Source organism: Cynoglossus semilaevis, unplaced genomic scaffold (genome assembly GCF_000523025.1).
Source record: "Cynoglossus semilaevis isolate Cse_v1.0 unplaced genomic scaffold, Cse_v1.0 scaffold1431, whole genome shotgun sequence".
Taxonomy (NCBI): domain Eukaryota; kingdom Metazoa; phylum Chordata; class Actinopteri; order Pleuronectiformes; family Cynoglossidae; genus Cynoglossus; species Cynoglossus semilaevis.
This window is the reverse complement of record NW_007585118.1, coordinates 183983-196741: the sequence shown is the minus strand read 5'-3', so window position 1 is coordinate 196741 and position 12759 is coordinate 183983. Positions and strand designations below refer to the sequence as shown.

The window sequence follows — 12759 nt, the reverse complement described above, 5'->3', positions numbered from 1 at the left end:
TGTTCACGGAGCTGTGCAGGGAGAGGAGAAGGCTGCATTGTTCCTGTGCGGAATTAAAGTCTGTCGAATGCACAGAACCTCAGGGGGAACTTAATCTTTTCATGAAGAACACTGATGAATGGAACTGTGGGAAGAGTCATGATCCTTTATCAAGACTCTATACTAATCACAGAGGGGGAAGATGCAGGTAGGAAGAAGCAGATGAGTAAGAAATTCATATCAGGGCCGTCAGGCAGGTGGACTGACCATTGGACAAAAGCTTCCTTAAACATATGAATAACATTGGCTCAAAAAAAAGAAATAATTTGTGCTGTAATGGATTTTTTTGTCCACTGGGGTTTCACTCTTTGCCTGCTCTCTGCTGCAGTTCCGCTGCTGTGGAGTCACCAACCTCACAGACTGGTTTGAAGTCTATAATGCCACCAGAGTTCCAGACTCCTGCTGCCTGGAGTACAGCGACAACTGTGGACTGGACAACCCAGGGACATGGTGGACAGCGGTAAGAAAACCAAAGCCTACGTTGAGCCTGAGCATAAGCCTGCAACTATGAAAAGCAATCGGTTTAACACTACTTCAACCACACAAACAATTCAAACTATAAATTTAGTCGATAATGCATTGTCTGATATTTTACTGAATTATACAAAGGATGTTGTTGTTTTACTTGTAATATTACAGAAAAAAACACAAACAATGCAAATGTCTCCACATTGTGTCACTTCTATCTACTAATCTACTACTCTGAAGTGATAATGAATGAACCATATATAAAGATAGGACCAACCTTGACCCAAACCAAGGGCTGCATTTGTGATTAGAGAACCCACTTGAAGAGAACCTGCAGACAAGGAAATATATCCTAATTTAGAAACTGACTGCTGACTATTTTTGCTACATGCTTCAAATAAGGACAACCTCTATGTCAGGCTTATAAAACAGCTGATGTTGAACTGCTACGTCTGATTTCTCTTGCATGATGATCAGGTAAAATGTGATAAGCTCTCTTCTTCCAAATCTGTGTCAGAAATGTTGAAGTTGACGTCACTGAGTTGCGTGTAAATGAGGTTCAAGTCTCACTGAGTGAATTCACTCACGGTCACAGGGAAGTAGCTGAAAATGATGTGCAGTGGATTGCATCAGTCAGAGGGGAGAAGCAGGAGGCGCAGCATTGTTTCTTTGTTTGTCATCTTCAGTGCGTAACAGTGGAAGCTGCATGTGAAGCGGATCAGGCTAATTGATAAATCTTGCATTGTGTGTAATGAAGGAGAGGAGGTGGTTGTGGATGATGGTGTTCTTGTTGGGGAGGTCTTTTAAGTGAGATTATAGCACCATATTACCCATTTTAGACAAAAAAATATATATGCCACCAATTTGTAGCCTGTTCATTACCCTTGAAAACTGAGCATCATTTACAACAGCGCACTGTAAAATTGTAATGAAATACTGTGGTAAAGCCGTGTAATCTCATAATTCTTACAGATATTTAATTAAACTTATGGTGTTAGAAATTTACTGTGACATTTACTTTGTTCCAGAGACAAAATATCTGCTGCTCCATTAACCACGGGAACGCAGTGTTGTGTAACCAGGAGATTCATCTTCAGAATTCTCTTTTCTGCTTCATATCCCAGAGAAAACCACTGCCTTCCTCACAGCATGGTCTTTGAACATTCCACTCTGGTTTCACTGGCTCAGCTCCCCCTGACAGGATCAGTCGTCTTGAGTAACGACACATTCTAGGCAGCTGATGCATCAAATCCTGCAGGGTTTTTTTAGACAGACGTTGACACAGTAGACCACACCTTTCTAATACTGAAAAGTGCGATAGCTGCCCCTGATTCAGTCTTTCTGACAGCGACACCTATTCGCTGTGAGGAGGTGTGTCAACTGATTTATCTTCAGATTTATCCACAAGTCCTCGGCTCGTGTAGGAAATTTATTCTCATCCTCAGTGCGACGTGTCCTGTGGGATCACTCGGAGTGTGAGTGTGGACCATGTCCTCTTTTTATTCAGTCCGACTGCGCCGTCTTATCTGTGGTTGTTCACGCCTGTGGGATCTACAAAGTGCAACAATACATGACCGAGGGTAACTGCACATTTATATCTGAAGAAAATTCCTCCTGTGGCTTTGTTAAAGTGCTGTTAAATTGAACTGCACATCTTAAAGCCCATTCTCTGCTTTTGTTGGGGGAAAAAATCCACTTGGGAGACTGAAATATAATTCACACTAATATTCTGTAATGGTATCCCCAACTGTGTGAAATCCAACTCTCCACACATTACTATTGCAGTGTACACAGACAGCAGTGTTTTTATTTTTTAATCAGTGATTTGACTCAGACATTTTGGTTTCTAGCAAAAAGGAGACGTGACATTGGCAGAATACACATTACTCACAATGTGAGAGGGAGAAATTGACAGCCAAGTACTAGCTGGTTAAGTCAGTCAGAGTGGGAGAAGAACCAGAATGTGACCAATTTCAGGACTGTGGGGAAAGAATCACAAAGCAATGAATAATTTCTTAAAAGATAAAAAATGGATTTTCCCAAGAAAAATGACTAAAGAGGAGAAAACGAATCCCGACCACTGAAACCAACGACTGTCAACATTAAAATTGTAATTATTTATAAAAAAAATTATAAAAATTTAAATAAGAAACTATAGAGTATTTTTAAATATATATATATATATATATATATATATAATTTCATGAGTAAAATCCCATTATTGCGTATGAGTGAACATTGTGTAGTGTTTACTGTTGGTCTGCCTAACCACAGGGAACAGCACGTTTTAACACCCAGGAACTCTTTGGTCATTTAACCATGAAATAAAATTCATCAAGAGAAACATTTCAGCCTTTTACATAAAGTACCCAGTAGTAAATGGTATAATACTTTAAATACTGCAGTGGTATTAGATTGCACAAAAGAAGCCATTTCAGTGACATCATGTTGTTTTGTTGGCAACAAGTCAGAGTTAAGCGTCACTTCTGTCTGTGAGGAGGTGTGTCAACTGATTTATCTCCACATTTATCCGCAAATGTTCCGCCTGGTGGCAAATGTTGTTAGGACACATCACTGCTTCGCTGGTTTGGTCTCAGTTGTTTTCTGTTGGGAGTTGACATGTTCGCCCTGTGTGTGGTGGATCAGGCTGATTGGACATTTTAAACTGATATGAATGGTTGTTTGTCATCAGGCCAACTGTTCACCTCACCCTCACAACCCTGGAATAAACGATAGATAATGGAGAATATAATGTAAAATATAGGACATTTACTTATTCAGAAATATGCAACAAGTGTCTGTCGTAAACTGAGGAATTCGTTCTCTTTTTTCAGAATTTTTTTTTCTGCAGTGAACGGAAGAGTCAGTAAATATTACTTTCACCCTGTGACTTTTTCTCAGTTAGTTCTGAATTACCATCAGAATGTCTGCAAACAAACATTCACTAAGGTGATTTTCAGTGTGATGCTTGATATATGTAAAAAAAAAAAAAAAAGAAAAGTTAGAATACGATTGCAGTCATGCTCAAAATTAAAAGTTTCTGTGTTAACAAACACATTAGGGGCTAAAAGGACCACTTCTCGTCCACTTAACACAGCGGCCGTACATCTGTTATCCAGCTGGGCTGAAGCATTGACTGCGCATCTCAATGAGAGAAGATGATGAACCATAATAGCATTGATTTCCACTGAGCTCCTGCTGTTATTAAGTTGTTGCGACAAAATGGGATATTCAGAAATCACATCAAAGTGCCAGATGTCACCTGTACAAAGAGGGCGGATGGTTTACTCAACCCCAGACAACAATTTGATGGATGTTTTTAATTCTGTGTGCAAAACAATATTTCTGAAAGGTGTACAACGCATTAAACATCCAAGTTATTTCTACAATTTGAAGGCTGCAGCTGGAAAAACACACTGCGTTTTCTGTTTGTGGTCTGTTTAGTACCATGACATGAGCATCATGGATTTATGTAAACAAAGTCCATTTCTCTGCAAATGCACAAAAATGTACGATTAAAATTCCACTAAATTCAATTTATACCATCTACTATTCAAATTACAATGAGGACGTTTTCTAAGGCATGAAAAATTTTAGTTTTGCTAAGATGTGTACAGTGGTCTTTGTCTATCACAGGGATTACAATCCAAGACCACACAAAAAATCTAGTTACTTAGTTATTTATGTATATATTAACCCTTTACGAACCCTTTAGGATGCATCGTAGGGTGTGAAATATGGTAAAAAAAAATTAACAAAACGTTCACAAATGTCGTTTACCTGTACGTACAGGTTATTACCCTATATGTATGTTACAAAATGTCTTTTAATGAATTTTTTCACCTCAAACGAGTGAAAAATCTTCAATACAAAATATACATTTAAAATATTAAAAACATGCAAAGCAACTTTATTCCCTTCATGTCCACAGCCACAAACTGGCAAACCGCTGCATTACATTTATTAGTTTTCAGAATTAAAGGACAACCTTTAACATGACATAATGAACTGCTGCAGACTACAGGTTAAACAAAGTAGCCGAGGCCAATGAAGAGCTCAGGGTGTGATTTTTCTGCTGACATGTAAATATCTTATATTAATTTTCATCATATGCAGCTCTTTCATAACCATTAGAGGTGCAACGAGGGCTGCTGGCAGATGAAGAAGAAGGACTTTTGATGTTGGCAGCTGGATGTTCTTGACTTCAGGAACTGGGAATGATTAAAGAAAGTTTTCGTGATATGTACACACACACACACACACACACACACACACATATTAATGTTTCAGTCTCTGTAAGTACGGCTCTTAAAAGAACTTCGTCTTGATGACACCAACAACTGACTGAGAACGGCCATTAAATTGCTACTAATGTGACAGTGATGTGATTCTGTTGTATAAGTGTCTGGTCTTTCATTATATCGAGGAGGTAACCTTCACAGGAAATGTATTTAAAAAGGGGGAATAGCTATATTTTAAACCAGGGGTCGTAAGGTCAAATTAGCTGTCGGCTGATTATTTATGTTGCTCAGCTATAAATATTTTAAGCAACAAGGTACGTAGCAGTGCGGTTTGAAGTTTAGGGCAAAGAAATCAGCTGCGAAAAATAATTTTATTTCTGTGTGGAGGTTTTTTCTTCCCCCTTTTGTGTGTATTTTCCCCCAGTACTCTGGCCCCCCCACTGTCCAAGACCAGTCAGGATTCAAATCGAAACAGTTTACAACAATTGCAGTAATAAGTGTTCCATTTAGAGTTGTTGGCTTGTGTCAGTAATGGCTTCCACCTGTGCCAGTCACTCTGCAGGCTTCTGCTGTGGTGACCCCTGAGTGAAGGTCAAGCCAAGAGTGTTTTTTTCTCCTTAAAACTACATATGTATTATGTGTTATCATCAATAAACTAATAAACAAACTGAATGGTTGTTGATCTGTAGGTTGCTGTGAGATGGACTGGTGAACTGTCTGTTGCTCCTGAGTCACATGTGAGTTAGTATCATTTAAAAATAAACAATATTCAGCCAGACTGTACTTCATATGCACTGTCTGTGTGGGTCATAATATTAGAAGTCACAGTGCACTACGTCAAACTGCTACAAAAATTCTGATTGTGTATGGTAATGTTTTCAGCATTTCCATTCTGTTGCATTTTTGAAAAAATGTTCATATACATTCATTTATTTAAATGACTGACATATTTTTGCAGCGGTATAGCTTGTGTGATGAAAATTTCATTTTAATCCTATGACATTGGAGGCATCACTGGCTAATTCTACTGTGGTGTGTGACTGCAGAGACCCTTCTCACTCTGTTTACTTCCTTAAAGAGAGATGCATGAAACTGTAAAGGAGGTTTGTGGTGCACAGGCTGCCTGTGAAAAGTCTTTTTCAAACACAACTTGAATTTTCCCGGGATTTTTTTTTTCTTTTGCTCGACCACATCACAACTTTACTCAGGAGTGTTAACTGCAGTTGTCCACACAGCCCTGAGCCAATTGTCATAGATAATGTAAAAAGAAGAAGAAAAATTAACAGATATAGAACATTTCCATTTTGCCCATATGTGGTGTAGAAAGACTGCAGCTGGGCTCCAGTTTGACAAACCTCACTGAGGCAGTGAGTAAATTCTGGCCAGATGGTGCTGATATTGATCCTAACCTGAATTATTTCACCTCAGGTAAAGGAAAATATATTTTTCTTGGCCCGAAGCAGGGGTGAATTGCAGAGTGTGTTTTCCTTCCCTGTTCGTGACTCAGATTTACATGCAATATTTTAAAATACATACATTTTACAGACAGGAATGAAGGAATGTCTGCAGAAATGAATAATGTAATCACAACTGCAGACTGGTTAAAAAAATGTTTTCCTCTCCTGGAATACGGACTGAATATCTGACTGTTTTTCCAAACACGTGTCTGAACATTTGAAGTACCGGATGTTAAATGTTTCTCCTCAAGGTGACTTATCACATCAACCCGACTGTGTTTGAGTGATTGTCCTTATCCTCCAACGTTCATCAATTTTAATTACATACTTGATTGTTTGACCCATCATTCCTTTTTCACCTCTCAGTGATCATTATCTCCGTTCTGAATTCTGCCCGAAGGGCTGTTTGAAAATTTACTGGAAGAAATGTGGCTCTTAGGCAAACTGCTAATAACTGTTATTTAAGTTTTTTGTTTGGAGTTTTTAAATGTGTACCCTTCAAGACAGAGATCTGCTTTTTTAAAGTATAAAGAACTAAATTAAAGGGTTTTGTTGTCCATTAACTGTCCGTCTGTGTCTCCGCAGCCATGCTACGAGCGCGTAAAGGACTGGCTCAATGAGAACCTGGTGGCTCTGTGGATCTTCGCTCTATGCACAGCTCTTACTCAGGTGACCACACGTTTTGAAATTAGGTCAGAAATAATGTATAAAGTTGGAATGAAAAGGCATAAATATAATGCATCAGAAAAGTATTTATAAAAAGTATTATAACTGAATCCGTACAACTGTTGGTTTAAAAAAGGGTATGATAAAAAGAAATAAGCAATGACAGAAGGTCTTATTTTGCGATAACATAAAATGTCAAAAATATTGAATTAAAAGATATGAGTATATTGTTACATACAGTGGAAGCAGGCAGAACTCATTGCAACACAAATGGATCTGGTGCAGAAGTCCAAACTCAAATCATGCACACACAAAAAAACAACAACATGAGTCCTAACTCAGGGAATTCAGGAACAAATTCAGGAAAAAAAAAACAAGGAAAAGCACAATGGGAAGCACTGGGGAACAGACTGGGAATGTTTTCACAGACAATGACAAAAGACCAACAGGTACAGTATATATAGGCCGTAAAACAAAACAATGAAGCAACAAGGACAGTGTGAAAAAGAGAAGTACCAGGTGAGACCAGTGAGACTGATTAACAGAGAATCACAGCAGGTTGTCCAGGTTTCCAAGACGAAGGATGAATGAATGATTAAAATAATACTTTTTTTTATTTTTTCATTTTATCTCATCAGTTTTTCATGTCTTTATATTTACCTTTTTTTTCATCTTCCATATTTAGACAGATCCTCTGTTAGTGGTTGTGACTCCTAATCCTCATTCCCTTCTTAACTTGTACAGTTGGAGCCTTTGATATAGAAATTGTCAAAGTTGCACATCCTGCATAGATGTTATTGAATGCTGCAGCCGAGTTCATTCCATCAGTGTCACACCAAATAATTTATAGTGATCTTGACGGCTACTGAGATTCCCCAGTCTGAGCGGGAATATAGAGGGTTGTTTTTTTTGTTTTTTTTTTGTCTAATTCCAGCAGTCATTTACCCAGAATGTGATATCTACATCCTCACATTCAGGAGCTCTTACTTTGTTACAGATAGAGCTAAGTCTTCCAGTGTCCTGTGGGCAAAGTGTGGGAGTAAAGCAGGCATCAGGGGCCTCCATAAACTACGTGTGTCATCACCGAGGACCACATAGTGTGGTTTTTATTTGCTCTGCAGTCAGGGTGAACGTGATGTGTTTCCACAATCTGACAATACATCTCAGAAACATCAATCACCCCAGGCTCCCGTGGATGATGCAGACGCTCTTTTTTTGTCAGGAGTTAAGATTCTCTTTCTCCTACTGGAAAATCCTTCATCTCAAACAATAAAAACCTGGAGGAAGATGTAATCACTGCCACACGTGTCTCAAATGTCTCTGATGTTTGAGGCAGATAGAAAACGCAGAGGTTTATAAAATCAGAACTGATGTTCAGGCGAAGACAATTAAATATTTAGCACAGAAGAAAATAGTTTTCATTTCTCCTGCAGGTAGAAACATTGACCTTGTGGAGATTTTGTTTTTCACCACTGTTCCTTTTCTCTCACCAACATTGTTCACCGGCAAAACAGTGTTGCAAAGGGGCCAAAGTCTGGGTAAAATGTAGGAGACGAGCGATGCAGTAAAATTGACTCAGACCAAAAAAACAACAGCAGTGTCAATGTGAAATTCCATCCAAATAATTCATTAACCGAGATGAATAGACAAATGTTTGTTGTTAGAATAGAGAGCAGGTCGGCACTGAAGAGGAGATTGTTGAAGGTCATTAGAAACCAAACAGAATACATGAGTGTGGATTAAAAAGACACTGTGGAAAGTTACAGCTCATGTATTGGACATAAGTCTGTCAAAGGTATGGAGAGAGGGACAAAAGAGGTAAAGAACAGGATAAGGATAAAGATGAGTTCCAAGGGAAAATTATAATGTAAAGAAGAAGTGAGACCTGCTATGATTTACTGTTTTACAGCTATCATGTTACTTTGGTGTTGTTTTTTTTTTTCTTGGAGGAAAATAAAGCTGGTTACACAATAAAAACACATAAATGATAAAAATAAGACTCATTCAGTTTTCAGAGCTACATTTTTAATTTAAAGTGATTTTTTTTATTTGAGAATTTTAACTTTCATAATCTAATTTTACATGTACCAAATTGAGCATGTCATTTCAATCATTAATAACTGGGATGATTTAAGTGCTTCATTGGGATTTCTTAGTTTTAAAAAAAATTCCCAAAAAAGAAAATAGAAATCAATAAACAAACAGAATAACAACGCTCTTTAAATGACTTACAATCCATGTTTTTTGTGTTGGGAAAGACTGATGTGGACAGACAGAGTCACTACACTCCCAATAGTCCAGCAGACGGACATCTTTCAAATGGAGTTATAGTTTTTGCCTTTTTTTTTATTTATGAATCCCTAATTAGCTCATTAGCTCAGCTATTCAGCTAACAGACGGACCTGATGGACACATCTGCTTGTCTGCACATCTTTCGTCTCTGTCTTCTTCCGTTTTAGAAAAATAGACTTTTCTTTTTGTGAATCATGAAATAAAACAGAGCACGGCCTAAAACGAAGTTTCCTAAATTCCCCCTGGGAATCTGATCTTGGATCTTCCATCTTCAAGTGGCAAATGTTTTATATAACAGTGTTTAATATTACATCAGGACATCTTCCGTTCTTTTTATTGTTACGATCCTTTCCAGTTTTACTCCGTGTTCTGTTCTCATATCATGGCTCATGTATTTATTAGATTTTCTCTTCTGTGGTTTTCTGCCTGTAATCCTTGTAAATGAGAATCAACTTGATGATGGTTTTGGTGTGTATGAAAGAATACAAAGAATACAATGTCAGAAACTCATTGAGTTTTCACACATTTTAAGCCTCGATCTTTTAACTAATATCAGTCCAGGGTTTCTCTGTTTTGTTTGTAATTTAGTTCAAATGAAAGTTTTTTGAGTTGAACCAAAGAAAATCCAAATGAGTCCACGTGTACAAGAGAGTCAGTGTCTCTCATGTGTTTTGGGAATTTTAACACAATCTGGTGTAATGTAAATATTTCATTGTTTCGAGTTATTTTCATCAAATAGGAAGCACAAGAGACACATTTTTACACTGGCAGATTTTTTTTTTCACATGTCACCAGCTGGTTGTGACAATTAGCTCTCAAGGTGTACAGTCAACTGTCTATGATGGATGAGAATTCAGATGTGATCACAGACTAACAAAAGTGATGAGATACAGTATATATAGTACATATATATATACCTATATACATATATACTGAGTCTAAAGGTGTTCCTTTTTGTTTAACCATTTTTTGTATAATTAATTTAATGAGGTTTTAGTCTTAAAAAGAACCCAACAGTGAAGAGATTAAAAAAAAAAATCTCTCCTTACAGTTCACTCAGATGTGTTGATGTCTCTCACACCCAAACTCTTCTCTCCTGCCTGTGCAGATCCTGGGCCTGGTCTTCTCCATGACAATGTTCTGTCAGGCTGTGAAAGTGGAGACCTTCTACGCCTAACCATTGACCTTCAGCACAATTGGATAGTTTCCGTCACGGAGAGATAGACTCATCATCCTCCTCCTTCCTCTCCTCCTCGTCCACCTCCTCCTCAACAGACTCTTTCTCCCACTGCTTGCCCTCACTGTGACTCCGTTCACAGTTGTTTTTCTCCTCTAATCATGAACAAGCACAGTGTCGGTGTAATAATACCTGATGATTGCTATGGTTTGCTTGGTGTTGGAAGCTAACTTCTGTGAACTTGTACTATATAAAAAAAAAGTAACCATTTTTTTTCAAGTGTTTTGGTTTTAAATTATTTTATGGTTTGTATGTGTCTCAAAAAATAAGAGCTACAAATGGGAAAAGTGGGCACTGTGTGAAGTGCTAAAGTGCATGTGTCCTGCGATGGTCTCCATTAAATGTTCTGGCTCGACTTCGACCTGTTCCTGCTGTCGTATTTTCACAGACCAGCCCTGGTTTAGTGCATTGCTACTGTGTAACTTGTTCTTATTCATTTAGGAAGAATATGACAAAGTGAAAGGAGAACAGCACACGTCATCGTGTCCTTCCTCACCAGAGACACTGAGAGGTTTTATGTGCGATTCTGCTGTTAATTACGCTGACGCCCAGAATGACAAGCAGGAGTGATGAGGGAAATTTGCCAGGAAGTGGGTTGTAAAACTGTAAATATAGTCCCTGTGATGAGGCATGCTGGAGTCATTAAATATGTTGTAGCACTGAGCTAATCAGCCATCAATTAGATTTATACAGTGTAATGAAACAAACTGCTTTATGAATTCACACGCTGCTGTGGCTCTACAGTATACAGTACTGACTACTTTACCCTGGAACACAGACTTTGAAGCCTCCTCTGACCTCTTCGTGTCTCCAAGGTGTTTTTCTTTTCTTATTGAAATATTCCACAGGACAAGGGAAAGCCTTTTTACAGCTTAAAGTCCCAAAAGCAGCAGGAGATACGATGTTCTCAGAATAAAAAAAAAAAATAAAACAACCAATCAATGTCCATTTTGTACAAAAAACATTCAACAATGAAGTGCCAGTCAGAGAAAAATATCATCCAAACATGAAACAACCCTCGGAGTACATAAATATTTCAGTACAACAAAACACGGCTTTTATTTGAGAGCAAATTCTGTTGTGCATTTTTGCTGTACAAAAATCCAAACCCTTGAAACAGCCATTGTCTGAGATTTGACTATGGAAGGTCAGTCCAGTTCACCTAACACTACAAATTCAGAATTTGTGCAGAATTTGGCCTGGGACTAAAAACTGAAAAATCCATTAAGATCTATAAGTCATTGTGAAAGGAACATGTCTCTTTAAATTTCAAACAATCCTAAACATTAATGCTGGAACATCTTTCTTTTTGGCACATGGAGCTTTTATCCTTTTTACTTCAAATAACATTGCAACATGTGACATCACTTTACATTACAAGAATCTATCTAGCCCTTGAATTAAACATAAACATAAAAGTATGCCTTCATTACAGCACGGTGTGAGGCTTCCTCATATATAATACAGTCTTGATGATGCAGCGGGGGACTGTACTGAGTCTCTAAAGTCTCATAGTCCTGAGCTACTACACCGTAGCCATTATGCTAACATGAGCGTGTCATTGCCCAGAAGTTAACGTATCCCCATGCAGATTACAATCAGAGTTACCGATAAAAAATAACAAAAAGACAGAGGACAGAAGCATTAGGCTGTTTGTTTTGTTAAGACCACAAGATAACAACGCACAACAACATCAGAAAGAAAACAAACCACCAGGAACAGGAAGGTTTTAAACAATCTGTAAATGTTTGTAGAGGACAAATTAAAAAAAAAGAAAATGTCCACCAGGGTGGAATCTTTTATCTGACAGTAAAAGAATATTGATTGGCGTTAAGATGTTAAACCATGGACTTAGTCAGCCCATATTGATCCTCAGTGTGACTTTCTATTGCCCTCTGGTTTCCAACTATTTAATATACAAGACCTAGACTCAGACACCACTGAATATTGTCACAAAGTTGTTTCTAAAAGCAGCAAATGTGACACTGACATCCGTGTCTCAGGAGAGAAATGGCAATGATATTAATAAAGCTCCAACACTGAGTCATCGTTATACAACCCTTCAGATATGGGACAAACCTTGATGATGACAGTTTGATGTGATTGAAAACACTACTGTCAACTGCACCTGCTGACAGACTGCTCAGGTCACATGACCTCCAGAGTAAGGTGACCAGGTTTTGTTCTGCAGTTCGAGTTTGTTTGACTTTTCAAAGGCTCTACAGGTTCTTGGCGTTATAGAACTGATAGACAGTGTGATGGAGGAGGGAATGGCAGGCTGCTGTCAGGCTGTGGCTGATGTTTGTCAAAGAATGCATCTGTCAATCACAGGTTCACCAACATCGTATCAATCCTTCTC

At 38.1% G+C, this 12759-nt stretch overlaps 1 protein-coding gene across 3 annotated transcripts in view; it reads left to right on the top strand.

Annotated features, from left to right (window-relative positions):
- The window catches only part of tspan4a (tetraspanin 4a), a 115586-nt gene extending 104825 nt beyond the window's left edge, over nt 1-10761 (top strand). For all 3 annotated transcript variants that reach the window (XM_025053715.1, XM_008337310.3, XM_008337309.3), the window contains 3 exons: nt 368-499; nt 6791-6874; nt 10272-10761. In XM_025053715.1, the coding sequence (XP_024909483.1) occupies nt 368-499; nt 6791-6874; nt 10272-10340 (285 nt within the window). In that variant the 3' untranslated portion in view covers nt 10341-10761. The remainder of the gene's footprint in view (nt 1-367; nt 500-6790; nt 6875-10271) is intronic.
- The last annotated feature ends 1998 nt before the right edge of the window (nt 10762-12759 follow it).